Genomic DNA, 26,167 nt, shown 5'->3' on the forward strand with positions numbered 1-26,167 from the left:
CTCTCAGGGTTGGTAACATCCTGGATTGCAGCAAAATAGAATACCCGGATGAATCAGTTTGTCCGTAGGGTAGTGGACCTTTGCAGTAGACGAGGGTTTTTTCTTATTCAACAGTCGGCTGGTCAGATACTGATTCCAACTTATGGACACTTGGGAACAGCCATGAGGCGGAGCATACCTGCAGAATGGTCAGTTTTATCAGTTTGTATGTCGGCCTGCTCACGTGTCCCTTGTGTCTCTCTGTTTCTATTAGTAAGAGTTTTGTTGCTACATTAGCAGAGAGACAGACGGGCGGACAGACAGAGAGACAGGCAGACGGATGTTTTATTTTCTAGCTAGGCAAGAAATGCACTGATGATGAAGGCAATGATAATTCTAGTAAATGTCACAAGATGTCAATTCTAAACAGTTACCATAATTATAACATACTGGATATCTCGTGAGTCGTAACATATGTTGTTCAAGAAATTGTCTGCTGCATTTCAACAGTTTAATATAAATTTAACATTCTAAAGATATGTACTGTACACTGTATTTTGGAATGTACGGTGTGCTTTTCTGCAGGTGGCAGTCATTGGTTGGCGTAAATCAAAATATGTTTGGATTGGAATGTGCAATGTCATCAAACGGTTTAACAGAATCAGCTATGCCACTTTCATCTCTGAGGTTTGACCTAATGACTGGTAAGTTGAACTGATTAATTGTCATACATTCTTACTTAATTAATTTCTATGCAGTGGAACCTTACTTGGGCACCCCATGAAGATAGACCACATTTGCACGTCAAAATAACTGACATATAGAAGGGGGTTCAATCTTAAGGGTTCTACAGTAGTATATATATATATATATATATATATATATATATATATATATATATATATATATATTGTGGTCACTTGAATTTTTTATTTTAGACGTTTTCAAACTTTTATCTTGTATGCCTCAATTACTCGAAAGCCACCAGTTGCCTTTTGGAATTGCTCAAATAGGTAGACAATGTCACATACTTTCAGCTGAATTCTTGTAGCTTTATGTGCTGAATTGTTTGACATGTAGGTAAAATCTTCAGAACAGATGAGTCTTTTGGACCATTCAGGTATTTTTATTTGTTTAATATGTCACAGAGCATCACAGTTTAGTGCTTCATTGTGAGCTGAATAACGTAGGGACTAATGATATGATTTTAGTCAGATTCGCATGCAACTGTAGTTTGTCCTCTGTCATTTCCTGACGTGATTAGATACTTGATGCACTTTACTTGCTTTGCATGGAGTTGATTGTGTTATCAATGGAGTTGATTGTGTTATCACACTATTAAAGGCACCTACCATTTGAATACTGAGTTATAGTCTTGTCACGAGGCATTTCTACATTGTTGTTCACTTACATCATTAAGTTCTAGCTCGTGTTACTTGTATTTAGGTTTTCTGAAATGGATGCAATGACTCTTGTCTATTTTTGTGGACCTGAAGATGCTAGTCGTACTCTAAGCCATTTAGAAAGAACCAGACTGCAGTGGTGGAAACAAGTAAAATTGTTAATTAACTTACTAATTAAGTAGCAATTAGGACATTTGCTCAATATCTTTTATTGGACTATCAGCATAGCATTTATTAAAGTCAAGGCTGATATTTTGCAGTACAGCTATGATAAGAGATTATTCTCTGTTGGTGATAGAAGCTGTGATACAATATATCCAAGGCCTGTGAATCATCGAGCAGTTGTGGTGTGCAAGCTGACTGCATTACAATTCATGGTGGTCTACGAATAGTAACTGTTGTTATTTCTTCATAGTATCACTTTCCATGGGGAGAAGATGAAGTTGAGCAAATTGTTCATATTGATCATCAGAGCTTAGAGCATTATCAGCCTAATATCAAGGTACTTGCCTGTTTTGCTGTATCGGGGACAGTCTGTGGTTGCATGAGGTTGATCTGCTGAGTTATAGACGGCTTTACGAAGTGATACCATTCCACACTGTATAGTTCTGACATCTACTGTTGACAAGGGTAAGTTGATGAATTAATCATTAATTTGTTTTTAAGTGCTTTGAATTGATTTCTTTGCTGTGAGCTTACAATACTAGTCTCAAACTTTCAAATGGATGTCACTCAAAGCTTTTAAATCTCAGAGTTTTATGTAGTTTGCAATTGCTTTCTCTCTTTGGAAGTTTGAGAAGTAGGTTTACACGTCAAAGCCAGAAAATGAATTGCTGCTGAAGCCATTAGATTCAATCGTTTGTTGTTGAACTGTTTCTTGGTATGTTTTTGGTGCTAATTAATCAAGTCAAGTAGTTATAGATGAGGACTGTTGCCAGATTTGCTTGACTGTGTAACATGGTGTACAACTTTGGTTTTTTTGTAGTATTTCTTACTATGTTACTTGATGGTTACAAGGAAACTCAACGGTTTACGAGAGAGGGGGCCTTGATTCGACAGAAGGTTGTCTCAAGCTACCAAATTCACCGATTTTAGTGCTTATGTTTATTATTTCAGGTATGTTACTTTCATCCAAGACTTGCACCATATAAAGCTGCTGTTTTGCCAGCTGTTGGTGATGTAGCTGAATTTTGTAAGGTTAGATTTTCATTGTTGTGGCTTGTGAATTTGACTGCTGCATTATAAAATTCAGCTAGCTGAGAAATTAACTGATGAACTGAGACAAGCTGGTTTAGCAGTGACATATGACAACAATGGTGATTTGGAAGACAGATTTGTTCGGTTAGTGCTTCCTTTGTTCTGCATCATTCACAAGTGCTGAATATACGTGATGTATAGACAAGATGAAATTGGTACTCCATTCTGCATTGTGATTGATGAGAGTACAGTAAAGAAAGGTATCTGTCAACTAAGAAGTCGGGACACAACTCAAGCTGTGTGAAAGCATGAGTTTGGCTGAAATGTGATTTTGTCAACTTTTGAATTTGTAGGAGCTATTGGAATTTAACGATGTCAGAGTCACTCTTCAATATTATTTGAAGGCTAACTAGCGACTTGCAATGTTTAGCTAATACTAAGACATTTGAGAAAATTCAACTGTTGTTTTAATATATAATGTGCTTGGACAAAGGTTTTCATTCTAATATGGTATTTGTTTTATTTGTTTCCTTGTTCACAAAGACGTAACTGTAATAAGATTTCTGTTTTTATTGTTGTGAATTTGAACGTGAGAGACTATCAGTATGCGCCGAGCAAATATGAATAAAAGTGAGTGAGTGAGTGAGTGAGTGAGTGAGTGAGTTATTTACCAAGGGAAATACTGTTTGGTCTAAACTGGTCTGCCAAAGTAACGTTGTGGGATGCACTTTTTCTTAGTGCATGTATAGAATACCTTACCTCAGCTGCTTGTCAGGCTGTGGTGGTATAGCTGACATTAGGGAGTACTACTGGTTTGTATGAAGGTTTTTAAAAGTGCAATGTCAAATTTGCCAACAGCTTGGATTTTCTTGTTGATCAAGAGTTGTATTGCGTATGCATACACGATTACTTGACCCTACCCAGCACTCACTCAGTTTTGATCATATTTACTTGTTTATTTATGCGTTTGCTTTCCTTGTCGCATGTCCGCCAGTTTTGCGCACACTGCGATCTGGGCTTCGAATTTTTTTAAAACAAAAACGTCAGAGCTGTGACGTCACATGGTCCACCTGTGCTCTTGTACCTGCTGTACTGCACTTCTGGCGACGTCTTTCGTATCATGGAAGGTAGGAATCACTCGAATACGCCCTAAGTTACCATTCGAATCGTTGTTGTGCACTGCTTGTGTGTGACGAGTAGATGCTCAGAACGATAGCAATCACGTCAATTTTGGTTACCTCAATACAAGAAATGGCCGTATGCTAGTAACCGAAGGTGGTCGTACTGCTTGCAAGGCCAGTCCCAATACAGACTATGGATATGGTGTAGTCATCACGTCTCAACCGATATCAGGAGAATCAAAATTTGAAGTTGTCATCAATCGTCATGGCAACGGTTGGTCTGGATCTTTCAAAATTGGGTTACTGGCTGTACCGCGTGGATGCCTAGAAACGTTCAATGTTCCTCGTTATTCGCCTGATTATCCTCGCAGTTGGGTGTGGTCATCAGCACGATTGTATCATTTTACTGATCAAGAACATTCACGCAGTCATCGTAATTGTGACGAGGGCTTTAGCAATATAAACTTGGAGACGCTAAAAGAAGGAGATACGTTTGGGTTTTGCATTTCTGGTAGTGGTGAGTTGATCTTCTATGCAAACCAAGTGAAACAGAACTCAGTTCAAAATGTATATGCTTCATGTCCTGCTGGCATGGAGTTGTATCCCATGGTTGATCACTATGCTCAAGGTATTGGAACGACTATTACGTGGTCTGAAACTAATATAGAACGACCACGGAATTTACAATATCTGTGTCGAAAGGCTGTTTTAAAGTGTCTTTCTGGTAGTGATGACGTGAACAGATTACCTTTGCCGAAGTCATTGAAACAGTACTTAAATTTGGTATCCCTGTGATTCAGACGTGATTAAATTGTAGAATTTTGCTTTGTTTCTATTAGCCACATGTATAGTGGGTCATTTATTAATTGACATAAGCGTTAGGTATTCTCTTTTCTCTGTTACGACATGACGATGTGTGTGGCATGAAGTTGTGGTGGAGAGATTATCAAGAACTTTGGAGGTTCTTGTACAGGTGTGTGTGTGTGTGTGTGTGTGTGTGTGTGTGTGTGTGTGTGTGTGTGTGTGTTTGTGTGTCCACGCATACATGCTGTAACCAAGTTTCCAAATTAGGTAGTTTATTATTGAGAAAGTAAGTATGAAAAGAGGTTGCTCTTTGGGGAGCATGGAAAAACAAGTCAGTTTGATTCTGTGGATTATGTGGGTGCAGTTGAACAACAACCTGCTACCCATAATGTCTTTGAGACTTATTTACTGCAAACAATAACATGACATCTTGGAGACTGCGATGATTCAAATAATGGCAGTACACTTGCTGATAGTCCTTGTAAAAAATTATAAATCACAAGTTAGTCATAATACTTATGATTCTCCTTACCTTGTTCCTTCAAGAACAGAAGTCTGTCAAGAAGAAGTATTGTCTCCACAATTGGGCCAAACATCAAGTGGAGACAGTAGAAAGCCACTGCATGTACCTCATACTTTATTAATGACTCCAGCAGTTGCACATCTGCGTGAACAAGTTAAAAAACTCACATGAACAAACATGAAGTATATTTCTGTGACCTTCAGGTGTTAGATCTGCGGGCAAACCAATCTTCATGAGAGCTTGCTTGGCGTATTCTGTAATTCCCAATTGTCCACCTCGTCTGATTGTTCTAATGTTCTTGTGTGCACAGCCTGGAAACTGTAAGATCAAAGAGCTGTACTATTCACTGGTACACTATAATCATTTACGTTAACAGTTACATATTAGCCTTAGAAGATTACCTTTTTGTTGAGAAGACATTGTACTGCTGCCCGGTAGCAGTGAAGTTTTAATGTAGTATCATTGGCTGTAAATATTCATTTCTCCAATAAAGTTTTGTTGTATATATTCCACTGACAGAAATTACTTACCTTTGAGTCTCTGACAGTATCCATCAATATTATGACATGCCAATTCCTTGGCACGATAGCTAAGGTGGTGAGCAGGTAGTTTACGCAAAGATGAGCTCAGTGGATATGAATAGCCATAATTTATTTCCCTTGCCTCATCCTCATCAGAACAATCCAAGTGTTCCATTTTCATGTAGCAACAGCTCACCAATGCCAGAAGCTGTGCTTCGTGGCAACAAGCAAAAAGTTTCAATATTGTTGGTCCCAAATCACCACATGTATGCAATCCCGTGAGAAAGAATGGGTTCTTGTTACTTTGACTTTGCTGCACAGCAGATGGTAGTCTTCCGCTATGAGACTGAATTGCCTGACATCTGTCCAAGCAGCTTATGAATTCTTTGGGACAGATAGTAGGAGAAATCTATAATGAACTTTCTTTGCTACTGTGTGTGTGTGTGTGTGTGTGTGTGTGTGTGTGTGTGGTGTGTGTGTGTGTGTGTGTGTGTGTGTGTGTGTGTGTGTGTGTGTGTGTGTGTGTGTGTGTGTGTGTGTGTGTGTGTGTGTGTGTGTGTGTGTGTGTGTGTGTGTGTGTGTGTGTAGAACATTCAACATACAACATAATTTGGACACCTCACAAGTGATGTATTGCAGTTTCCCACTAGAAAATTTCTGTTCCTTCATTAGCTTTGGAGACTAGGAAGACATCAGAGATTTTATTTAATATATTTGTCTCAACTACCTTGAAGCTAATTTAGTCATTATTACTGTTGTTTCCTGCTGTCTCCTTTCTTGTTTATTCTTGTCAATCAATATGCATCTGCACCATCAAATAGTGCTAGTGTGAGAATTCCAACTGGTGTGTGTGTGTGTGTGTGTGTGTGTGTGTGTGTGTGTGTGCGTGTGTGTAATTTTACATTCTTTGACTTACTGATCCAGAGATTGTGCTTCATCAATGTGTCTTCCAATAGCTTCGATGCCCGAAACATTTAAACCATAGCGATAAGCAAGCAGCCTAGACAAGTGACCCTGCAAATGAATTCTATTTGTTACTCACTTTACCCGTGACACTGGAACAACACTGCTGTACCTGACCACAACCTACATCCTGAAGAAGTAGGAGCACAGTAGATTCTAGTAAATTTCTAAAATTCTGTATATATGAGGTGAAACTTTACCAGAACACGATCGACTCCTTTTCTCTCACACAGACCGGAAACCAACTAGTGATATAGAAACAGACAATGTTATCATGTTACAGCACAACCATTGAACTATCGCTTTTCGTCAGGGTTAGCTCTGTTTCTGAATGAATGTAAGAACAAGTTTTGCAACTTAATTAAGCAAAATTGAACAGCATTGCCAGCTTGTTTATAGAGCAAGTGGTAAATCTTGTGCTTTAATTTGTGCATGAATGCATGCTTGCACAAGCCTACAGCACCTGTCCCAAGTGTTCAATTTCATGAAGTTTCTTGGGCTTGACGTGTCTCGAAAATGAGTGAGTCACAATTTCTTCAGAACTGATTTTGTGGCTATCCGGCTGTGTATCTGCTGTTGCATGTGCTTTCTCCACAGTCCTCACTATGGTTTTCACATCCACAATCTGTCTTGGAAGAGACAATGCACATACTGCTTTTACCAATGCCAACAGAGACAAAGGTCCAATCCACCTAGAGCTACAAGAACATAATATGTTAATTACCAATTAATTAATTAAGGCAACTAATTTCTAAACTTTAGGTTTAAACATATTAATTAATACCTAAATGTCAGCTCATTATCTAAAAAACTATTAATTTGTATATTTAATTAATTGTAACTAAGTAAACAATAATTGCTGACAATTTGTGTACGTAATATATTGGTATCAATGCTTTTTACGTGGAGCAGTTTTAGTAGCTTTAGACAGAAATACCTTTGTCTACCCTGCAATATTAAGGCTAACTCCGTATATGTCACATTTGTTAGCGAAAGTTGCCAACTTCGTGGCAGCTTTTCCCACAAGTCACGTGAGAAAAATTCCTTTAGAAACACAAAAGGAGATAGAAGAAGCTCACGCAAGATCTAGAAACGTAGTCATACTATGCATTGAGCGTCGACAATCCAGCGGAACGTATCAACTAATCTAACCAGTTGCTCTAAAAGCCTTTCAAAACGGACAAGTTCAGCAGACGTCATCATTGATTGCACGACTGCCCGTATGTTGTCAACAATCCTTTCTGTGTTGTTATTGTCTACTCTGTATGGAGTGATCTCGGACACTATTGGGTATATTTGGAACGAGAGTGGTATTTGGCTTTGCTTGAAAACTATTTTTTGGTTTAACAGAACGAAAACATTTGAGACTGAGCTTAGGAAATATTTGGATGAATCCCAATGCTTTCAAAATTGTATCAAGGCGTCTGCTCTTAAAGGAATAGCAAGGCATGCGAAGAATAGAGGATTACACAGGTTCTGTACTGGAATCAGTAGTTGTGTTGCATTGATATTCATTACAGATCTAAAATTTTAGCATTTAAAGTATTTTAGTTTATGCTACAAATAAAACTTTTTGGAGTCTTTCACTGGGTTTATACGTGTATAGGGAGCTTGTAACAACAATACAACTGTACATGTATGAGCAGTTTTCCTTTAGTGAAAGTACACCTGATAGTTGTGGAGTGATGCTGATTGAGCACTTACCATCAGGCTTGTATGTTGATATTGACCAGGTCAGTTATGTGTTTGTTGTCTTTTCTACTGTCTTTACTCTTTCTATCTTGTCATGCGAGAATGTTGACCATATGTTACTACTATAATTAGGTCGCTGGTCTTGCAGCACTGGGAGGCCCAAAGGTAAGATGACTGATGACTTAACTGTCTTTGTGAAGATCAACCCTGTTGACATGAGTCTTGTGACATTAGCTAGTGCACTTTGACTTTATGGATGTCGAGAAACCTGCTCATCTATCTGACTCACATATCATTTTAGTGTTTGACAGTCTTTCCCCCTCAGCGAAGAATAGCAGCATGTGGTCTGCTGAGCTGCACTTGCCCATTCACATTCGATATCATTCTCCAAATGAAGGTGGAATTCCAGTTGAAGTGACGCTTCCTTCTCCTACTGTGCTTTTCTCCTGTTCATCTGGTCAAATTCGATACAAGATGTTTGATTTCATTAACTGTTCTACAATTTGTGGTGGAGACAGTCAGTTTGAAGCTCCTTGTTGGTGGAGTGAATCTTCAAGATCCTGCAACTGGCAACTGCTACCCTTTCAGGTACAATTTTCTTCGCTGCATTTCAGTATATTACCAAGAGCACTTGAAAACAATGATTCTCAATAGTTTGTCAGTGCACATTGCATGTAACCACATCAGATAGGGTGGTAGGTACCATATACCTGCGAACATTTGGACCTGAAGCCGATGACTCAGTAGGCTAGCTTAAGGGTCCAGCCGGCTTCCCACTACAAGGCAAAAGACCTTTCTATGAGGTCTTTTTTGCCTTGTAGGGGGGGACTGGCTGGACCTATGAGCCTAAGGACGCGGCATGTGGGACCCAGAGTTTGCATACTTCTCAAGACATCGTCAATGTACTTGCTGCTATTTTGCAATACAACAAATTGCAATAATGCATGAATATACACACAAATCTGAGTTTTCAACATCATGTTTAAAATGCCATTCTTTTGACTAATTGACTACAGCTTCTCTCAGGACTTGTTCCTGTTTCTCACAGTTTGTCCTGTTGCAGGTTTCAGAGCCTCTGGTGTTTCACGTGCCAGTGGGAAACACAATGAATTGGACGTTGGTAGCTAACATGACTATCATCATAACAATAATATGTTGCATTTCAATATGCTGGGCATTGTGGCAGACAAAGAATGGAGCAGTTGGGAGCAAGCTCCATAGACACTAAGTTGTATGTGCACTAGCACCATAAATACTTAGTAACTAGATTTCAATGAAATTATTGAACTATTTTTTTCAGTATGTATGTATGTAGTGCTGAATTTCAGCTGCTCAAGTGTCTGTCTCTAAGTTTGGACACACTACTTTTCTTTTGGCTGCTTTTGGTGATCTGTCATCTGTGTGCTTCCTCTTCCTTCTGTCCTCTGTTGTTCCTTCTTGTTCTTTAATATCAAACCCAAGTTGGTTTGCTGTCTTGAAAGTCCACAGTGACAACTCAACTTTATGAGCATTCCAACCATACTCTGGATCTAGAATACAGTGATGCAAACCAATAGCTATGCCAAGGACTACACATACCAGCAGTACTCAATATGTAACCTTGTTTTTTCAAATCTTCAGCTTTATCGCATACTGTCTTGGCATATTCGAGGTAATATGGGAGTGTGTATTCAACCTTATTGAGGCCAGACACTGCAGCTGCTGATTCATCTGCAAGAAATGGAGCAACGTCTGGTGCACCAGCACATAATACAGCTAAGTACAAAGAAGAAGTATGCAATTTGAATATTGCAGTGTGTTAAACGTAATACATGAGTAACCTGATGCTGTTGCTGGACCTACAGCTTTCAATCTTGTCAGATCGATGATGGCTGCTTTCAGATCAACAGCTGCTTTCTTTAATGCATTTGTGCTCACTTCCACAACTAATTCTTCACTGTTCTCCTTCACCAGTTGGCTAAGTCGAGGCCGGAATTTACCTCTCTATATTAAAACAGAAGGTATCGATCACTTCATGTGGTTGTAAAGTTACTGGAGGAAAGAAAGCAAAATGGCCTGATATCGCTAATATATTTCTTCTACATAAATCTTGAACATGTGATTAGATGGCAGCAGCGACAAGAGAAGAACTATTACTGTGTTTGTTGCCCCTCTACCGAGCTACCGTTTCTGGGAATAACAAACTAGTCATTTTTGGAGAGAATTGAACATTGTGCCACCAGTAACAGCTTCATCTCAGCTGCTAGATGGCGTTGTTCCACACCCTCCATACACATCCACTAGTCAATTAATCAATATTAACCAGAGACTACAAGGGCAAGGCTAGCCAACGCAACTACTAGAATAGTAGTATGAATAGACAGGACTAGCACAGAAACTGCAGAAGATTTAATGTGTGCACCCTACGTACAGTAAGTTTCCACTCCATGAGTCTAATTAGCTCGTCTCTTGTAACATGTTTCGGATCTCTCTGCAATATTATAGACGGTAGTTCCTTCTGAAACCTAAAGTTGTAAACATAAGGAGACACACCAGGAAATTTCTTACGATTAGCTAGGATAAACGGACTTACCAATTGTCTAGGTAAACCATTTCTTGACGTTTACGACTTTTCTCCGCCTTAGTTTCAAGTACACGTTCATATTGTTTCAATACAGCCTTCCATCTGCACGATTCACAACTGCTAAAGAAAGTTGAGCTCATCACACGACGCGCCAAACAGGCGTCCGCGTTACGCATGCGTATTAGGAACTACCTAACAGTTCAAATTTTATTGTAGTTGTCACAATCGAAATGACAAGTAAAGACTCTGATTTTGTTGCAGCAGTTAATTTCATGTTGGAACAATGTCGCAGCACTCGACGTATCAACTCACTAGAAGAATTCGAGTCTGCTGTGGTTGTGGAACTTTGCGAACAAATTCTTGGTCGATCAATTCAAGGTAGAAAGCCACGTTTCTCCTGAAGAATATTTTAGATATCCTTATTCTTGTATGGCTAGGTGTCCTCCGCGATGCGAGTGGGAGTAGTGATGAATCATTCAATGTTCAACTTGTAGTGGACACCTTGGCTACAGATGTACTACAAACAGACCTGAGTCATATAACAGGAGAGAACGTCGTTGCTAAAGACAAAACATCTCTAAGAAATCTGATTGAAATATTTTCGGTGTTGATGGAAGTTCTGCTGGAAGCAACAGAAGGTAATTATATAGCTAGATATCTTATATTTACTAAAGTTTAGATTAATTTATAAAATACTAGCTACATTGCCTGGCTTCGCCCGGGTGCATTCAATTGTGAGGAATTACCATGAAAGTATCTTGTCTAGAATTTTAGTACCTTACAGTGAGATGCTCTAAGTAATTAGCAGCGAGTATTCCATTTACATGCAATTAAATTTCCTATGCCCCTCGATCGTTAACTGTGGATAGTGACAGCTGGCTCAAGGTGACGACAATTTAATTCTAATTTAGAAAACTTGCAAGAAAGAAATGAAGCACTCCTAGACTGAACCGAAATGCACTTATATTAACGGTACGTCGTCTCTTGAACTCTAAACGAAACCATTAAGTAATTCATTGTGGCGTCACATAGTGTGACCTTGCATTTAACTGTGACATCACCTACTGTGACATCACTTAGAATGTCTTATTAAGCACTCTACTTCGACTATGCGAAAGCAAAAACCCGTTTATTTCCCTATGCTCTTTAAAGTTTGAATGTCTTGCTTAGCAAATTATCTGATCGATGTCGGACAGAATAGAGAGCTTTATCGCTCGAGGTTTGATCACCTAAAGGGGATCCACCTATCAAAACCGACATCATTACGTTCATTCGGTAGGCACGTCTGGAGAATTTGAGCGACAATGAGCCAAGCGTGAGATAGTAGTAGGCGCACAAACATTTAGGATTTTGTCTTTATATATAAGATAGATGCTAAGGCACATCTAAGTATATTTGATAAAACTAATGGATTGTTTGTGTAACTTAATGTGGCAATGTTTCTTTCTTAGTTGCAACTGGGCAGGGACAATCCCCAAACGACTCAAATGCTCTATCTTCTGATGCAATGTCTCTAGTGTCTAGTGTACTACAAGAAGAACTGGGGCATGGCTACAGACGTGAAGCATTGAAGTGCTTGAGACAGACAGCAGAGAGAAAAAGGAATTTAGTTGACACCAGCAGTGACACAGATTTATCATCACCTTCTGCATTTGCTCAATCTGCACCTGAAAGAGTCCAAGTAATTTCTAAAGTGAAGTCACGAAAGGAGCAGCTCAGTAGCGGTAGCATCTCAAGTTCTTGGCCTGATTCTGAGCAAGAAGCTTCCGTGGCTTTAGGGCACGCCATTCAACAAGTGCCATCAGTTAGTTCAATAACATCTGACTTGTCAGAAAATGCACAACCATCAATCAGGAAAACTATCAGTGGTGTTGTTCGACCTGTTTCTAGTACACCAAGAAAAGCATCACAGGCACTTGTTCAAGAAGAAAGAGAACAACAGTTTGCTGCTAATAATGCATTGAGTAGAAACAAACAGGAGATGACAGAATTAGTCAATGAAGCACTTGAGGTACATCTTTACAAGTTATGAATGCCAAAGTCAGTAGATCAATATAATTAAATACTGTCACTTCGTCATAAACATTTACTAAATTTTGCAGTGTTTGTTGCAGTTGTGGTTCTTGTTGTAGGTTTCTTTATCACAGCATACCTTATCTTCCTGTGAAGGCTCAACATCAAGTTTGATTTGTTTGGAGCCGAAACAGACTTCAGCAAACAAGTTCATTGCAACAAATGTTTCTAAACTTGCTGATGTACATGACACAACTAACCAATTCCAAGCAAGCCAACAACCCAATACAATTGAAGGACATCATTGTGAAGATCAGTTGCAGCCACAGACAATTACTGTACCTCAAATTGCACAACAAAGAGAAACACAAAGTAGTGCAACTCAAACAGAGATCACTTCAAGTTCTGTTCCTGAACTACCACCCAGCCATTTAGACGCTGACATTCAGAAGTTTAACAGAGAAGTAAATCAGACACAGGCATCTACAAGTGAATCGTCAAAGAATTCTTCCACTAGTCATAGTTCCCACATAATTGATCATGAGACTTATCATAAATCATCTTCTGTTTCTCGTGTGCCTCCTGACACCACAACACATGCTCAACATATTGTAGATGTATCTTATGGTAGCAAACATACCACAGATGTACATCGAGTTTCTCAAGTCACAGTTGAGCCATCAGACAAAAACCAAGAGTCTGAACAATATGTTCTAACAGCAGATAAAGATGATTTACATGTTGGTTTCAGGGAAGAGTCTCCTAGTGTGCAGTCTAACCCTCAAACTTTAGGTCAAAGTATTGCTGCGGAAACAAACACTATGACTAAACTAAAACAGCTAGAGGCTGCAGTTAAGAGAAGTGAAGCTGCTGGTGAAGTTATTGATCTTCTTGAAACCAGAAGACAGTTGTCTTTTGAAGATGCTTTGCAAAGAGACAGAACTGCAGTTCTTAGAAAAGTATATAATTGTTTGTTGAAAGACTGTGAACAGCAACAGCAGGAGATCAACAAGCACAGGCGCAAAGAGAGCAATGAAAGAAAAAAGCGTCGAGTAGCATTTCATGCACATGCTGGCACAATAAAGCCAACAAGACCTTCACGAGCCAGTACAAGCAAAAGATCTGGCCACGGTTGTAATGCTTTGTGTCTTTTCTTGTAGTATGAATTTAGTCGTGTGTATCTTAGAGAACAGTGTTGAAATTATTGACAAGTTGTCATTATAGCACACTTGATTGCAAGTCAGAAGACTCTTGTTTCACCTTATTCTCAGGCGGTGGTAGGAACAAAAGTTAGACGCCAAAGACAACCGAAACGCAGTTCAACCGACACTCCCTACTGTCCACTATCAGGCAGTTCTAAAGGTATGATCTTTGTTACTAAGTTGCATTATTGTGCTTGACGACTTAATGATATTTAGTTCAAGTCAGAGATAATGAACTGCTACCACTCTTAGTTGATGAATTTCCATTTCTTTATGTGTCACGAGCTACAGTACAGCAAATGTGGAGAAAACAAATGAAAAGGATTCAAGGCATAACTCGCGCAGAACTGGGTAGAAGCTCTAGTGCGAAGGTCATTGTTCAGTTAGAGGAGGCTGAACATAAGCAGAGAGCTCTTCTTAAGTTGATGAAAAAAGATGTTGACCACACTCGAAGATTGGTAAGTTTGTAAATAGTTTAAGCAGTGTGGTAAATAAAAGATGTGATGTTGTGTGCGTTGGCTATTAGCCTCGAACTTCCAGACCAGAGAGCGCAGAAAGCGCGCAGACTCTAGTCTGGACCAAGTCGATACTAAAATGATTTCGGAAGTACTTATCAAAAGCGATGCTAAATGGTAGTCTAACAGCATAAGATTGTTTTACCTAGATCAACATATCATTTGTAAATGCCATGAGATCTCACGAACAAAGAAGAGACGTCTGCCGTGTTTGCGGCGATATCTTGGTGGACAGCATAAAACCACGACTCTTTGATTCTTTGGCAGACCGCTAGCTAGTCTAACCGCTCAACTGGCGAGACTACCGCTCGACCAGTTGTCAAAGGTGATGGTCTAGTGACGCTGCTGTGCATGTTCTGTCACCGCAAGCTTAAAAATAACGAAGAACTGAAGCTGAAACTAAAACTAAGCTGTGTGTGTGCACCAGAGTCTTCATCATGGCTCTGGCGTGCACTCAGCCGCCCACGAGGATTTCACACATGCAATCAGCGCTGGCGCACTTAGCATAACCAATTACTGCTAAGCCAATCAGAATTTACGACCAACATTTCGTTTGTAAGGAGCTGACTGGCTTAGAAGGCTATTTCCGAAATCATTTTAGTATTGACTTGGTCCAGACTAGAGTTCGCGCGCTTTGCGGGGCTCTCTGGTCTGGAAGTTCGAGGCTAGTTGGCTATATGCATGCTGTTGAAAATTAATTACCAGTAGTTAAGACTTTTGTCGAACAGATTGAAACAAGAACAGATGACTTGATATTCTCACTAGTTACTAATCGTAACTCGACGTAAGTTTTGTATTGAATGGTTTGGTTAGCTGGGAACTAGAGTCTGTGTGATTTTGCATATGCTCCGAGTCTCTGTTTGAAAGTTTGGGTTATTGTGTATGCTCTCTGCTTGGATCGAATGTATAGAAATAGGGTCGGGTGCATGGCCACTCTAACTCAGTTGTTCACCAGGTTTGCAATAGCAACCTGGCAATCGTTCTTTTTCAAACAAGGTGATATATCATTCTGATTTGTTATTTAAAGCATGAACAGCAAGAGAGAGATCGCCAGATGCAATACGTGAAATCAAGGTTACAAGAAAAGAGGCAATCTTCTGCTAGCGCCAAACGCTACTATGATGACTATGTGGTTCAAATGAGAACCAGACAGATGAAACGAAGGACTAAAGAGGAGCAGGTAAATGAATGATTCTGTATATTATTTTGATTTACTTTTTATTTACATGGACAACGTAGATATTTAAGAAATTGTTTGAAGATGGACTTGAGATGCAGAAAGCTCGTTTGCGTGAGTTGAAAGAATATTATAAAGAAGGAAGAGAAAAACAAGCCAAACAACAACAAGACGAAATAGAGTCTCTAGAAAATTAGTAATTAGCATGCTTTACTCCTACTGAATATACTGGTTGTAAGTGGTTTAAATTCTTTGCAGCTACAAAGATCAGTTTGCTATGTTGGCCGAAAGTATAATGGAAGAGAGGCAGCAGATGCAAATAAGAGAAGATGCTCAAGCCAAAGTTAGTTACACGGGTTTTCATCTCATCCACAACTTGTCATATTTTTCCTCAGGTCGTTGACAAAATGAAGAGAGAACTTCGGAGTCGCATGGAGAAGGAAATCAAAGAAATACAGGAAGCAATGATTCGAGACGAAGATGATGCTTACTTCAGACAGTTGGATGCTGATCGGCTTCGTCAACGTCTTCAGACTGTCTATTACCACACGAAGCTGTAATGTAATTCTAAATTTGCTGAATTTGTGTTCTTTTACTGGTGGTGGTGATTGAGACTTCTCTGTGTCTAAAAACGGTATTACATTGGCGCACACAAAGGTTTGGGATTGCGAGTCTACACTGATATCCGGGTTGTCTTGCGTGGACATGTCTTCCCAGGAAGAGGCGAGTTCGTCTCGCTTGCCAGGGTTTTCTGTAGATTCTTCCTTGATTCCCACTGTAGAGTCATCGGAGGAGTTAAGGGAATTGGGAGTATGTGCATTCGCTCAGGAAACATTTGAGAAAGGGTTCATAGAACAAGTGGACAAGGCCCTTGCTGAGCAAGAGGCTGCTCTAAGAGAAAAGAGGCTAAGGAAAGATGTTAGAAGAATTTTAGATCAGATTAGGTGAGTAATCGCAATCAGTTAGGAAACTGCTTAGTGGTTGCTCCGATACTCAACGAAAGGTAGTACTAAACGATAGATATGCAATATCAGAACAGCGAAGGTTGACACAGGAGATACAGATATAGAGAATATAGAGAAGACATTTAGTCACTGTCTAGATGTATGTACAATAATTTCTCTGGCCTTCTCTTGCACACACACACGCGCGCGCGCGCGCACACACACACACACACACACGCACACGCACACACACTGCATCATACACTCAAGCATAGAGAAGAAACAGACAGAAGCATACATTTATATTAGAACATTTGTTGCGGTCTAAGTGGGTGACAAGGGTATCATAATTTCCAAATTCAACAGATGTGTGTGTCAGTAATTAGTGCCCTTGCTTGTTATATCAAGGGCTGTTGAAGTATCTCTAACTCAACACAGCAAATTATGTCAGTCATTAGCTTCTCAACTAGTTCTTACAGCAGAGCAAAAGCTGCAATTGGTCACAGCAAGAAAGCAACAGAGTGAAAAGGTTACACAACACAAACATTGCATAGTGACTCGCTTATTTGCTTGATTGTAGCATCTGTTGATAGCGGAATGAGCTAACGGAGCTGCGGAAACAGGAGAAATTGCTATTTAAAGCTCTTCAAGAAGGAAAAGAAATCGATGATGTGTCAGAGGCAAAAGGTGTACACAAAGTAACATTCTAATACTGTTAATATGAGTACATAGGAACAGCATGAGCCAATTTTTGCTTTTTCTTTTCAAACATTTGTTGTACTTTTTGTTGAAAAGGTGTCAATGGCGAGAGTTTAACGTTAGAACAAGAACAAATGATTCAGTGTGGCGAGATGACTCCATTTGGGACTGTCTTGTCTTCTTTTACGTCTGAAACTGTACAGTCCAACAGGCAGTTGGAAATTCCAGTTGCTGCAACCACGGAGAAAACTGTACCTGGAGAGGAAATTGTGCAAGAAAAGTCAAATATTAGTATGTTTACTTCAAAGACAAAGAAGAGGAATCGTACAGTGGACAAGGGATTTCATCACGTTCAACATGTTCAAGATGTTGGAAAAGATGGTGATGGTGATGGTGATTATGTTCCTAATATGTCTGAGTATTGTGAAAGCTTTTATTCAAGTGCCAGCGATGATAGCGAGTCTACCTGTGAGCCTGATGCAAAGAGAAGACATCAATTTGAAGGACAAAGCAGATTAAAAGACAGATACCAACCACGGGACTTTTCTGATGATGAAGACAAGTATTCATCTAAACGGAAATTAAGAAGGCAGACAATTAGACTCAGTTGTCAAGATGATGGCAATGAGGAGCTTTATAAGAAAAGGTTGAGGTAGGACAAGACAGAAACAATATCATTTTTATCTTAATGTTGTTAAGGTCTAAAACCTGTAATATGAGAGTCACATTAATTTTATGAGTCTTGTATGTTGTACTTGACAGGCAATATGAAAGGAAAAAGGAAAGAAAGCTGCAAAGAAATCAGCAGCAGCTTGAGGCTGCTGAATTGGATGATGTTGATATCGCCTACAGTAGTGACTCTTTAGAGAGTGATGGATGTGTTATGTTACAATGCCTACAAGAAGAAGACATGGTTTTTGAGGGTGGACTGAAGGTTCCAGGACCAATATGGTCTAAACTCTACAAGTGTGTTTGTCATGTCCAGGTTTGCAAGAGGTAATTGACTTTTTTTTGTTAGATATCAGAAAACAGGAGTTAAATGGTTATGGGAACTACACGGTCAACAGTGTGGGGGCATCCTTGGTGATGATATGGGACTAGGGAAAACAATTCAAGTCATTGCCTTTCTGGCAGGTTTGCAGTATGGGAGAGTTAACACACGAATAACAAGGTGAAATGTACGAAAGTCAACCTGACAACATTTTTTGAAACAGTACTGCCTGTTTCAGAAGAATTGGTTTAGGTTCTGTTCTTGTTGTCTGTCCAGCAACTGTGATGCACCAGTGGGTGAGAGAATTTCATACTTGGTGGCCAATATTTAGAGTTGCTGTTCTTCACAATACAGGCTCGCATGTCGGTTCCAAGGTACTTTGCATGAGTTCTAATACAGTAGTCAATGGTATCATCACTGTGCCATTGTCATACGTGTTTTGTATCTAGAAAGAGTTAGTGAAACGAATTGCTCTTCACCCAGGTGTGCTTGTGACCACATACTCTACTTTGAGGAGCTTTAGAGATAGCCTGCTTGAGCATATGTGGGATTATGTAATTCTAGATGAAGGTCACATTATTCGAAATCCAGACTCAGAGATAACACTTGCTTGTAAACAGGTAGTTAGTTGTTCAGATGGTCGACGATCAGTTATGTAAACGTTACGAAGAGTGATGTATTTGTGTGTAGTTTCGAACACCTCACAGACTAATACTTTCTGGATCACCAATCCAAAACAATTTGCGAGAGCTATGGTCATTGTTTGACTTTATCTTTCCTGGCAAACTGGGCACACTTCCTGTATTTATGGAGCAGTTTTCCGTTCCCATAACTATGGGCGGTTATGCTAATGCATCAACAGTTCAGGTTATTGGATAATTCTGTTGTAGCGTTTAATGTCTTACTGGCAGGGCAATCATGTTTGTCTCACATAGGTTCAAACAGCTTATCGGTGTGCTTGTGTTTTACGAGACACAATTAGTCCATACTTGTTGAGAAGGTTGAAAGCAGATGTTCAGATGTCACTCCACTTGCCAAGCAAAAATGAACAGGTTCACGAGCAACTTTTATATTCTTGTGTTAGTGGTAAAAGGGTAGTGGTGGAAGAGGGTAGGCTAAGAATGACTGTTGACCAAAACCATAATTACGTTAGATTTAAGTCGTGTATAAAACTAGCGTACACATACTATATTCTATTTTTTATTTTTTAGGTGTTGTTCTGTCAGCTTACTCCTGAGCAAATTCACCAGTACAAGAAATTTTTAAGCTCAGAGGAGGTGGAAATGGTGATGGGACAAAAGCATGAAGTATGTAGATTAGTACAGAAAGCCAGATGTGGTAATGCACTTACAAATTCTCCCTTAAGCTTCAGATATTTCCTGCTCTCATGACGTTGCGTAAGATATGCAATCACCCTGATCTGGCAAGTCCTGAATTTTATGATCTTGGTGGGAATGCAAAGGGTTCTAGTGATGCTTCAAAGACATCTAGTAGAACAGCTGTGCTGCAGTCACAATCAGAGTCGAGTGACAAGGATTATGGTTTCTGGAAGAGATCAGGCAAACTAGTTGTTGTAAACTCTTTGTTGAGATTGTGGAAACGACAGGATCACCGAGTGCTTATCTTTACTCAAACGAGACAGGTGTGTGACTGAATCAGCTGTTAGCATTGCATAATGTAAACTGTTGTCAATGATTAGATGTTGAATATTATTGAGAAGTATGTACAGTTGAAATGCTACAAGTACCTTCGAATGGATGGTGCAATTTCTGTTGGGTCTCGTCAGCCACTTGTAAAGAAATTTAATCAGGTAATGCTACCAAGACCAATATCTTGGTTTCTCAATGATTAATGAACTGCTTGTCTTTATATTTTTGTAGGATTCAAGTATCTTTCTGTTTCTTCTCACTACACGTGTTGGAGGGCTAGGGATTAATTTGGTTGGTGCAGATCGTGTAATTATTTTTGATCCTGATTGGAATCCAAGTACAGATATTCAAGCTCAAGAGCGAGCCTGGCGTATTGGTCAGAGGAGAAATGTAACAATATATCGCCTGTTAACATCAGGAACTATTGAAGAGAAGATATACCATCGTCAAATCTTTAAGCAGTACTTGACTAATAAAATTTTAAAGAATCCCAGTCAAAGGCGCTTCTTCAAACAAAATGATCTGTATGAATTATTTACCCTCTCAACTGCTGATGAGACCCAAGGAACTGAGACCAGCGCCATCTTTGCTGGCACTGGCTCAGATGTGATTGTTTCATCTGTAAGACCAAAGCAGCTAGATTGTAAAAAACAAAGAATACATAACAAAAGCAAAGACAAAGTGTTGGAAATGATCAAGAGAATATCTCAATCGCTAGGAAAGGAAAGTAATGTTGAACCTCTTAAAGAATCATCAAAAGAACAAGAACATTTGTCTGAAAAGAGTAAACGAAAAGCAAGGAAGAAGGCCGGATCTAGTGAGACATGAAATTAGTTGTTGTATGCTCATACATAGCTCATGTACTGGTTTGTCTAAATGAAGCTCTAGAGGGTTCTTATGTTGATGGTCTGGAGCGCTCTGCAGAATACAGACTGAACGACAAAGAGGGAGTTAAGGAGCAGAGAGCTGAGTTTGACCAATACAAGACTCAAGAGGACTATATCTTGCACAAACTGTTCAAGAAGTCAGGTACGCTTTGGTGCTTTCTTGAGACTTGAATTTTCTGATGATGTGATAATGCTAGGTCTTCACAGTGCTCTTCAACATGATACCATAATGGAAGCCAGCAGTGTTGATCATGTACTGATAGAAAGTGATGCAAATCGTGTTGCTCAAGAAGCAGCCAGAGCTCTGAGACAGTCTCGTCGTCAGTGTTTAGCTGCAGCTGCAGCCCGTGGTCATGTAGGGACCCCAACGTGGACAGGTAACGCTGGAATTGTAGGAGGACCAAAAAGCACCGTCAGGTAAGCATCTAGCAACTTATTCTGTAAAGTAGTTACTACCAGTATTGTCTACAGGCCAAGATTCGGTGCCAAAAGAAAGTCTTTTCATGTGAGTAATGCAGACAGTACAGCTGTGGAAAGAACTGTTGAGCAAAACGCCAACAGTGCGCATTGCTCCATAGTTGCTCAGTCAGCACCTTCTTCTGCTAATTTGTTGGAAGAAATGAGGTCAAGGAATGCTCCTCTTGCGGACGTTCTTAATCCTCCTAGGTCTGAAGAAGATGGGGGTCAATCCATGCAGTCTTTACCTACTGGTGAATATGACCGTCTTATTGATGACATTCGAATGTTTGTAGCATTTCAATGTCATGTGGATGGTCAGGCAACTACACAAGAAATCTTAACTAACTTTGCTCCCAGGTTGAAGAGCAGAGACTCTTCAGTTTTTCGGGCTATGCTCAGACAGATATGTGACTTCGAGCGGGATGATACGAGAAGTGGTGTGTGGAGACTGAAAGCAGACTACAGGTAGTGCGACAGTCAATTATATACGCATGCGCCTTTTGTCATTGCTTCTTATCTAAACATTTGGTCTACTGTGTTTGATATCTTATTCACTATATTCAGACCATTCTTCTGATGCAACCGAATCGTAGCTAGAGGATGATACTTTTGTCTGTTTGTTCGCTAATTGCTTTTGACCCCAGATGGTCATCACTCCTTCAAACGCTGACTCAAACCTTTTCGCTTTACGCCGTCGATCGCCACAGACTTGGCGGACGGTGTGCATCACTGAGAGTTTGAAATGATCAAAGTGTGAATCTGGTTTGGATGGAAGGCATCTAAGAGCAGCTTGGCACCACCGACCTGAGCAGCTGCCCACAATGAACCAGTTAACAATGAGTATCCACAATACTTGGATGATCATGCCACCAGTGATAGAAATGAGGGCATCGACAATCCACGTAGTGAAAACGGTTACCTCAGTGAGTTCGAATGCGTAGATACCGGCTGCTAAACCTACCACAGTGATGCCCAGACCGTATCCCAGTCGACGGAATCGTCGCCTTGTTTCTGGCTTGTGAACACAGCCGCAGACAAGAAGTAGGCGAACGACAAAGCTGACTATTTGATAACTCACTGCAACAATGATTCGACGTTCGTTCTTGCTAAATTCATGAGAATAACAAGGAAGATGCGGGACCACGCAAACAAGAGTGTGCTCCAAATTACGCTCACTCATGCCATGTAATACGCTGGATTGGGCTGATGAACAGAAGGGTCTTGCGTCCGGTGCGAAAGTTCTTGAACTTTGAGAACCTATACAGCCACGGCAAGCGTAAATGAAGTTTTAGTGTAATCCATATGTGCATACAGTGTAGGTACACTATGGATGTTAATTAACAACACAAGTGACCGAAAACACGAGACCGTGAGCTTACTTTTGCATGCTGGTAGACACACAATGCCATTGGAACATGTATTTGGCTGAGCAGCAGCTTGTGCTTGCGAATTGCAGTAAGACCACTGTTCGCTGTTGAACGAAGTTGGTTTGGGATATAGAAACCACTCCACGTTCGAACTGCCAATGTGTACGATGCTCATTGGTATTGGCTTGCAGTTTTGGTATCCTTGTTGACTAGTTGGGCTTTCTACTACGGTATTCTTCTCTCCTGTGTTGTGTGCAGACTGTTGTATCGTATCTTCGTTTGCTGTATTTTCTTCGTCGTCGTTTGTTTGTCGTGTGTCTACTCTGTGCAATCGATTTGCCGCTGAATTGAGCATTTGGTCCGTTTGATAGTCAACAGAGCAGCCGTCCATATGACAGCGGCGCCGTTGTATGCACAGATCATTTTTGACGTGAAAGGAAGCTTGAATAGTAAAAGTAACGAGGATACAGATAATAATGTGAACGAGTCGACGTTCGAGAGTGAATTTGAGATTCCACTTTTGTCTGAAGGCGCCCAGCTTATTTAGTGTCGTCACGAACAAGCCCGTGATGTCGTGCTCGAGTAGGATGAAATATCCTAGACACTTCAACTCTTTCACACACTGAAAAACAAACCATTGCAACGCGTATCTATGTAGTTAATTAATTAACCATTAATTCTGGCGTTCCTATACTTTGTTTTCGTTCGGTGACTCCCACTCGTCGTCAGAGCTTTCTTCTGCTGTCATCTCTTGTGCAAAATTTGATAGTTGATGTATGGATAAAGTGACGTCACAGTGATTACATTTTTCGTCATACTGAAAAATGATTCATTGATCATCATACAGTTGATAGTCTAACCGCTCAACGTCAGAGTCAGAACGATCGAAAATCTAGGATATCTTGCGCAAATGGGAAAATGGAGAGTTTGTTTGGGGGTATGTCACGCGTTTAAGTGATCGATTGGGCTGACTGTGTGTTGCATCTCATGTTTTTGTACTTGTATAGAGAGAATTTCGAGGTCTACTGACTTACGTTGCTCTCGAAAGTGATGTGATCGGGTTTTTTCTAACTTTGTGGACGGTTTTAGGGCTCCCACCAACGAAAAAATGGCCGAGATTTCGCTTTGGATTTGAACGGCGATTCTTTCACCTGTTGTTGTGTATACTCATAACGTTCGGTATACAAGCAGCAATGCACTTTCGCGAAAGCACCTGCCTAGATCGAGAAGACTGTCTTGAAGCTTGCAAGGAAGGCAGTCCACTCACACTGGTACCAAAGTCGTTTGGTAAGAATAGATCCGAAGTACAACGTTGTAGTCCGATCAAAAAACTTCAAATTGGACCAGAAAGTGCATCCCTTCATTGGTTTGTTTACCCCAAGACTCACGTCTCAATGAACACCAAGTGGGCAGATTGCAGAAGGAAAGCAGATGATGTATTTCTTGGGCATCTAGACAGCTGCGTTAGTCTCCGTGCTGTTGTATGTGTACCTGCCTGCAGAGGTAAATGCATTTCTAGTGTGACGTGAAAACTTACGTATAATTATTTTAATTAACATCTATAGTCTATTCGTCTTCTAGATATCAGTGATCCATTGGTTTTGTATCCCGATGATCGCCCGCTTTGCTCGGACTCACTACAACAAGCAACTGAAATAACAACTGTAAATGAAATAGCTGAAATGATCAATAGTGTTACGCGGAGCTCTTTGTCGGAAACTCTAATTTGTGCAGCCCCAGACACGTTGTGTTTGACTATCGATTACCCAAAGTCATTTCGGATTGGATTCGTTGCATTGCTGTATCAGTTTGTCTCTGTTTTGGTTCGCACACTTCTTCTCTGCACATTTGTTTCTAAGTCAAAACGAGGAGGAGCAAGAAGACTGGGCTCTATCATAATATTTCTGCTTGCTGGATCATCTGTATTTATCTTGATGTTTGATTTGCTGAGTGTTCCGTTGTGGTTGAAAGAAGCTTTCCTTTCTCTGTTGGCTAGTTATGCGGTTCAACTAGGAATCATCATGGTACTGCGTTGGTTTCTTCTCGGCAGCATTCAATGTTCAAAACTAGATAGGAAACGGCTAGTATTTGGAATACGAAGAATAGCCCTGAGGATGAAAGGAGGTGTCTCTTACAATCTGGTTATTTTGTATTCGACAGAATATGAACATACGACTAGAAGAAACCCAAACTTCCTAGACATGCCAAACACAGAAAGTGGTGACGAAGACTACGGCTTCTAGAAGTTGTATTCTAGAAAAGTTATACCACAAGTAAAGTCCATTAGTGGAAATCTACGTTCTGTGAGGTCTGTTGTGTCTATACAAATCTGTCAGTCCCTCAACCGTAACATAAATCTGTCAGTCCCTCAACCGTAAAGTGCAGTCATTGATTCTCACAGGATATGTTTTAACTTAAAAATTAATGTTTGTTGCCTTCATGCAAGCATCTGGACTTAATTAGAAAACTACTTTATAATTTTCAAATCCTAATGTTAATTATTAAATCAAAAGTGTTAATTAAGTAAATAGTCTAATATATTTGGTTTCTTGTCAAGAAAATTTTCTAGAATACTAACTTTCTCTGTTTGTGGTCACTTTAGACTATCTAAAATCGCAAAAATTTTCGTATTTTTTTGGTCCGTTCTGAGCGATCTTGTTATGAGCGAGCCTTGTAAAACAGACCCACGCGCAACGACAAAAAGGTAATTACTACTAATAGCGTGATGTGCTAAATTGTCAATTAAAACATTGTCTAGCTTCCCATAAATTGCGTAACCTCGCCCTAGACGCAGTGTGCATTACAGCCCCGGATGCGCCGCCATCACCCCTGCGTCATTTGATTACATACTTACTTCCGCCTAGAAAGGCGGTACGTGTACGCCGAACCAGACGTACTACTACATTACTATCAAATGCGTCTGCCGTATATATTAATTGATTAATTAATAAGACAAATTACTTCAGCTTGTTGAACTGTAGTATGCTTACGCATACTCTACTGTGTTTTCATGTACGTTTACGTTACTGCGAACCGTAGAGTTGAAATGTAAACAAATTAAACAAACAAACACAAGAGGTTTTTACAAGTGCTTCATTACGAACTTCTGGATTCAAAATGTGATCGCGAACAGAGACTGGTAGGTGTCTAGTAGGATACTGTACGAGTGTCTTGCCTTGCCAGCTGTCACATCGATCCACCCATCAGTGATTCACGCAATTAATTAACTACCGTATTTGCTCGTAATAACGCCCATGCCCGTATATACGCCCATGTGCGACAGGTCAGAACTTTCAGCCCGAAAAAACGACCATGCCCAAGTATAAGCCCGGAATACGCATGCGCAGACAAAACAAAATGGGTACGCAGAACATTCGTCTCCGTCTGTGTGCGTTTGATGAGCTGGTGTTATGTCTTTATGTCTTCTTTGCAATTACCGCCCCTGATGCTCTTGACCGGCTTCAGTCCGACGGTTTAGTTTCTGCGTGTATGTTGATG

General features: G+C 40.1%; 9 protein-coding genes across 11 annotated transcripts; 6 read left to right on the top strand and 3 right to left on the bottom strand.

Annotated features, from left to right (window-relative positions):
- Window positions 1–44: 44 nt before the first annotated feature.
- On the top strand, window positions 45–3,186 carry LOC134184311 (DNA polymerase subunit gamma-2, mitochondrial-like). The gene is made up of 13 exons (XM_062651972.1): window positions 45–188; window positions 565–683; window positions 918–992; window positions 1,060–1,099; window positions 1,426–1,531; window positions 1,643–1,729; window positions 1,798–1,884; window positions 1,952–2,012; window positions 2,368–2,444; window positions 2,499–2,579; window positions 2,635–2,723; window positions 2,781–2,877; window positions 2,933–3,186. Exons 1-13 carry the CDS (start codon window positions 49–51, stop codon window positions 2,990–2,992), a joined length of 1,119 nt encoding a protein of 372 aa, XP_062507956.1. The 5' UTR covers window positions 45–48; the 3' UTR covers window positions 2,993–3,186.
- Window positions 3,187–3,635: 449 nt separating this feature from the next.
- Window positions 3,636–4,613, top strand: LOC134184885 (neuralized-like protein 4). Its single transcript, XM_062652649.1, has 2 exons — window positions 3,636–3,706; window positions 3,780–4,613. The coding sequence occupies exons 1-2, from the start codon at window positions 3,700–3,702 to the stop codon at window positions 4,493–4,495; spliced, it is 723 nt and encodes a 240-aa protein (XP_062508633.1). The 5' UTR covers window positions 3,636–3,699; the 3' UTR covers window positions 4,496–4,613.
- Window positions 4,614–4,735: 122 nt separating this feature from the next.
- On the bottom strand, window positions 4,736–7,712 carry LOC134184622 (methyltransferase-like protein 25B). Its single transcript, XM_062652358.1, has 13 exons — window positions 7,616–7,712; window positions 7,449–7,555; window positions 6,975–7,209; window positions 6,712–6,756; window positions 6,624–6,641; window positions 6,465–6,562; window positions 6,302–6,353; window positions 6,167–6,229; window positions 5,558–5,957; window positions 5,429–5,493; window positions 5,225–5,345; window positions 5,037–5,168; window positions 4,736–4,982 (listed from the first exon to the last, which is right to left on the bottom strand). Exons 1-13 carry the CDS (start codon window positions 7,709–7,711, stop codon window positions 4,906–4,908), a joined length of 1,509 nt encoding a protein of 502 aa, XP_062508342.1. The 5' UTR covers window position 7,712; the 3' UTR covers window positions 4,736–4,905.
- Window positions 7,713–7,730: 18 nt separating this feature from the next.
- LOC134184623 (phosphatidylinositol-glycan biosynthesis class X protein-like) lies at window positions 7,731–9,431 on the top strand. The gene is made up of 6 exons (XM_062652359.1): window positions 7,731–7,801; window positions 7,862–7,984; window positions 8,118–8,244; window positions 8,336–8,368; window positions 8,438–8,791; window positions 9,267–9,431. The coding sequence occupies exons 1-6, from the start codon at window positions 7,734–7,736 to the stop codon at window positions 9,429–9,431; spliced, it is 870 nt and encodes a 289-aa protein (XP_062508343.1). The 5' UTR covers window positions 7,731–7,733.
- Window position 9,432: 1 nt separating this feature from the next.
- Window positions 9,433–10,927, bottom strand: LOC134184625 (uncharacterized). The gene is made up of 5 exons (XM_062652360.1): window positions 10,776–10,927; window positions 10,614–10,707; window positions 10,024–10,186; window positions 9,803–9,958; window positions 9,433–9,732 (listed from the first exon to the last, which is right to left on the bottom strand). The coding sequence occupies exons 1-5, from the start codon at window positions 10,904–10,906 to the stop codon at window positions 9,536–9,538; spliced, it is 741 nt and encodes a 246-aa protein (XP_062508344.1). The 5' UTR covers window positions 10,907–10,927; the 3' UTR covers window positions 9,433–9,535.
- Window positions 10,928–10,964: 37 nt separating this feature from the next.
- Window positions 10,965–16,318, top strand: LOC134184559 (uncharacterized). The gene is made up of 10 exons (XM_062652288.1): window positions 10,965–11,144; window positions 11,204–11,404; window positions 12,218–12,777; window positions 12,899–13,910; window positions 14,004–14,141; window positions 14,198–14,439; window positions 15,524–15,676; window positions 15,736–15,869; window positions 15,932–16,016; window positions 16,069–16,318. Exons 1-10 carry the CDS (start codon window positions 10,997–10,999, stop codon window positions 16,231–16,233), a joined length of 2,838 nt encoding a protein of 945 aa, XP_062508272.1. The 5' UTR covers window positions 10,965–10,996; the 3' UTR covers window positions 16,234–16,318.
- Window positions 16,319–16,373: 55 nt separating this feature from the next.
- On the top strand, window positions 16,374–22,043 carry LOC134184248 (DNA excision repair protein ERCC-6-like). 3 transcript variants are annotated; one of them, XM_062651888.1, is made up of 18 exons: window positions 16,374–16,617; window positions 17,026–17,146; window positions 17,211–17,304; window positions 17,413–17,968; window positions 18,079–18,282; window positions 18,335–18,487; window positions 18,546–18,681; window positions 18,757–18,790; window positions 18,872–18,927; window positions 18,998–19,174; window positions 19,243–19,359; window positions 19,519–19,614; window positions 19,674–19,949; window positions 20,007–20,117; window positions 20,188–20,773; window positions 20,839–20,985; window positions 21,041–21,260; window positions 21,315–22,043. In XM_062651888.1, exons 1-18 carry the CDS (start codon window positions 16,379–16,381, stop codon window positions 21,769–21,771), a joined length of 3,780 nt encoding a protein of 1,259 aa, XP_062507872.1. In that variant the 5' UTR covers window positions 16,374–16,378; the 3' UTR covers window positions 21,772–22,043. The 3 variants fall into 3 exon arrangements, with proteins under 3 accessions (XP_062507872.1, XP_062507871.1, XP_062507873.1); XM_062651887.1 differs by having other exon boundaries at window positions 18,757–18,927; XM_062651889.1 differs by lacking the exon at window positions 21,315–22,043 and having other exon boundaries at window positions 18,757–18,927; window positions 20,839–20,980; window positions 21,041–21,211.
- LOC134184249 (uncharacterized) lies at window positions 21,850–23,437 on the bottom strand. Its single transcript, XM_062651890.1, has 3 exons — window positions 23,364–23,437; window positions 22,682–23,291; window positions 21,850–22,559 (listed from the first exon to the last, which is right to left on the bottom strand). Exons 1-3 carry the CDS (start codon window positions 23,415–23,417, stop codon window positions 21,850–21,852), a joined length of 1,374 nt encoding a protein of 457 aa, XP_062507874.1. The 5' UTR covers window positions 23,418–23,437.
- A 65-nt stretch (window positions 23,438–23,502) lies between these two features.
- LOC134184250 (uncharacterized) lies at window positions 23,503–24,966 on the top strand. The gene is made up of 3 exons (XM_062651891.1): window positions 23,503–23,606; window positions 23,677–24,172; window positions 24,251–24,966. The coding sequence occupies exons 1-3, from the start codon at window positions 23,580–23,582 to the stop codon at window positions 24,910–24,912; spliced, it is 1,185 nt and encodes a 394-aa protein (XP_062507875.1). The 5' UTR covers window positions 23,503–23,579; the 3' UTR covers window positions 24,913–24,966.
- Window positions 24,967–26,167: the final 1,201 nt, after the last annotated feature.

Source organism: Corticium candelabrum, chromosome 9 (genome assembly GCF_963422355.1).
Source record: "Corticium candelabrum chromosome 9, ooCorCand1.1, whole genome shotgun sequence".
NCBI classification, from domain to species: Eukaryota; Metazoa; Porifera; class Homoscleromorpha; order Homosclerophorida; family Plakinidae; genus Corticium; species Corticium candelabrum.

Bases quoted from the DNA above. Each gene is read 5' to 3' on its own strand.
- LOC134184311 (XM_062651972.1), top strand. From the start codon at position 49: ATGAATCAGTTTGTCCGTAGGGTAGTGGACCTTTGCAGTAGACGAGGG. The intron at 1,532-1,642 runs GTAAAATTGTTA...GATATTTTGCAG, and splicing joins GACTGCAGTGGTGGAAACAA to TACAGCTATGATAAGAGATT. The intron at 1,730-1,797 runs GTGTGCAAGCTG...ATTTCTTCATAG, and splicing joins TGAATCATCGAGCAGTTGTG to TATCACTTTCCATGGGGAGA.
- LOC134184622 (XM_062652358.1), bottom strand. From the start codon at position 7,711: ATGACGTCTGCTGAACTTGTCCGTTTTGAAAGGCTTTTAGAGCAACTG. The intron at 7,556-7,615 runs GTATGACTACGT...GTGTTTCTAAAG, and splicing joins TTGTCGACGCTCAATGCATA to GAATTTTTCTCACGTGACTT. The intron at 6,757-6,974 runs GTGCTGTAGGCT...CTATATCACTAG, and splicing joins AAATTGAACACTTGGGACAG to TTGGTTTCCGGTCTGTGTGA.
- LOC134184623 (XM_062652359.1), top strand. From the start codon at position 7,734: ATGTTGTCAACAATCCTTTCTGTGTTGTTATTGTCTACTCTGTATGGA. The intron at 7,802-7,861 runs GTATATTTGGAA...TTGGTTTAACAG, and splicing joins GTGATCTCGGACACTATTGG to AACGAAAACATTTGAGACTG. The intron at 8,245-8,335 runs GTCAGTTATGTG...TACTATAATTAG, and splicing joins TGTATGTTGATATTGACCAG to GTCGCTGGTCTTGCAGCACT.
- LOC134184625 (XM_062652360.1), bottom strand. From the start codon at position 10,906: ATGAGCTCAACTTTCTTTAGCAGTTGTGAATCGTGCAGATGGAAGGCT. The intron at 10,708-10,775 runs GTAAGTCCGTTT...TTACAACTTTAG, and splicing joins ATGGTTTACCTAGACAATTG to GTTTCAGAAGGAACTACCGT. The intron at 9,959-10,023 runs GTTACTCATGTA...CTTTGTACTTAG, and splicing joins AGGTCCAGCAACAGCATCAG to CTGTATTATGTGCTGGTGCA.
- LOC134184559 (XM_062652288.1), top strand. From the start codon at position 10,997: ATGACAAGTAAAGACTCTGATTTTGTTGCAGCAGTTAATTTCATGTTG. The intron at 12,778-12,898 runs GTACATCTTTAC...TTCTTGTTGTAG, and splicing joins TAGTCAATGAAGCACTTGAG to GTTTCTTTATCACAGCATAC. The intron at 16,017-16,068 runs GTTAGTTACACG...ATTTTTCCTCAG, and splicing joins GAGAAGATGCTCAAGCCAAA to GTCGTTGACAAAATGAAGAG.
- LOC134184248 (XM_062651887.1), top strand. From the start codon at position 16,379: ATGTCTTCCCAGGAAGAGGCGAGTTCGTCTCGCTTGCCAGGGTTTTCT. The intron at 17,305-17,412 runs GTGTACACAAAG...TTTGTTGAAAAG, and splicing joins TGATGTGTCAGAGGCAAAAG to GTGTCAATGGCGAGAGTTTA. The intron at 20,774-20,838 runs GTGAGACATGAA...GTCTAAATGAAG, and splicing joins AAGGAAGAAGGCCGGATCTA to CTCTAGAGGGTTCTTATGTT.
- LOC134184249 (XM_062651890.1), bottom strand. From the start codon at position 23,417: ATGACAGCAGAAGAAAGCTCTGACGACGAGTGGGAGTCACCGAACGAA. The intron at 23,292-23,363 runs GTATAGGAACGC...TTTGTTTTTCAG, and splicing joins AGTCACCGAACGAAAACAAA to TGTGTGAAAGAGTTGAAGTG. The intron at 22,560-22,681 runs GTAAGCTCACGG...GTGGCTGTATAG, and splicing joins GTGTCTACCAGCATGCAAAA to GTTCTCAAAGTTCAAGAACT.
- LOC134184250 (XM_062651891.1), top strand. From the start codon at position 23,580: ATGGGAAAATGGAGAGTTTGTTTGGGG. The intron at 23,607-23,676 runs GTATGTCACGCG...GTACTTGTATAG, and splicing joins AATGGAGAGTTTGTTTGGGG to AGAGAATTTCGAGGTCTACT. The intron at 24,173-24,250 runs GTAAATGCATTT...TTCGTCTTCTAG, and splicing joins ATGTGTACCTGCCTGCAGAG to ATATCAGTGATCCATTGGTT.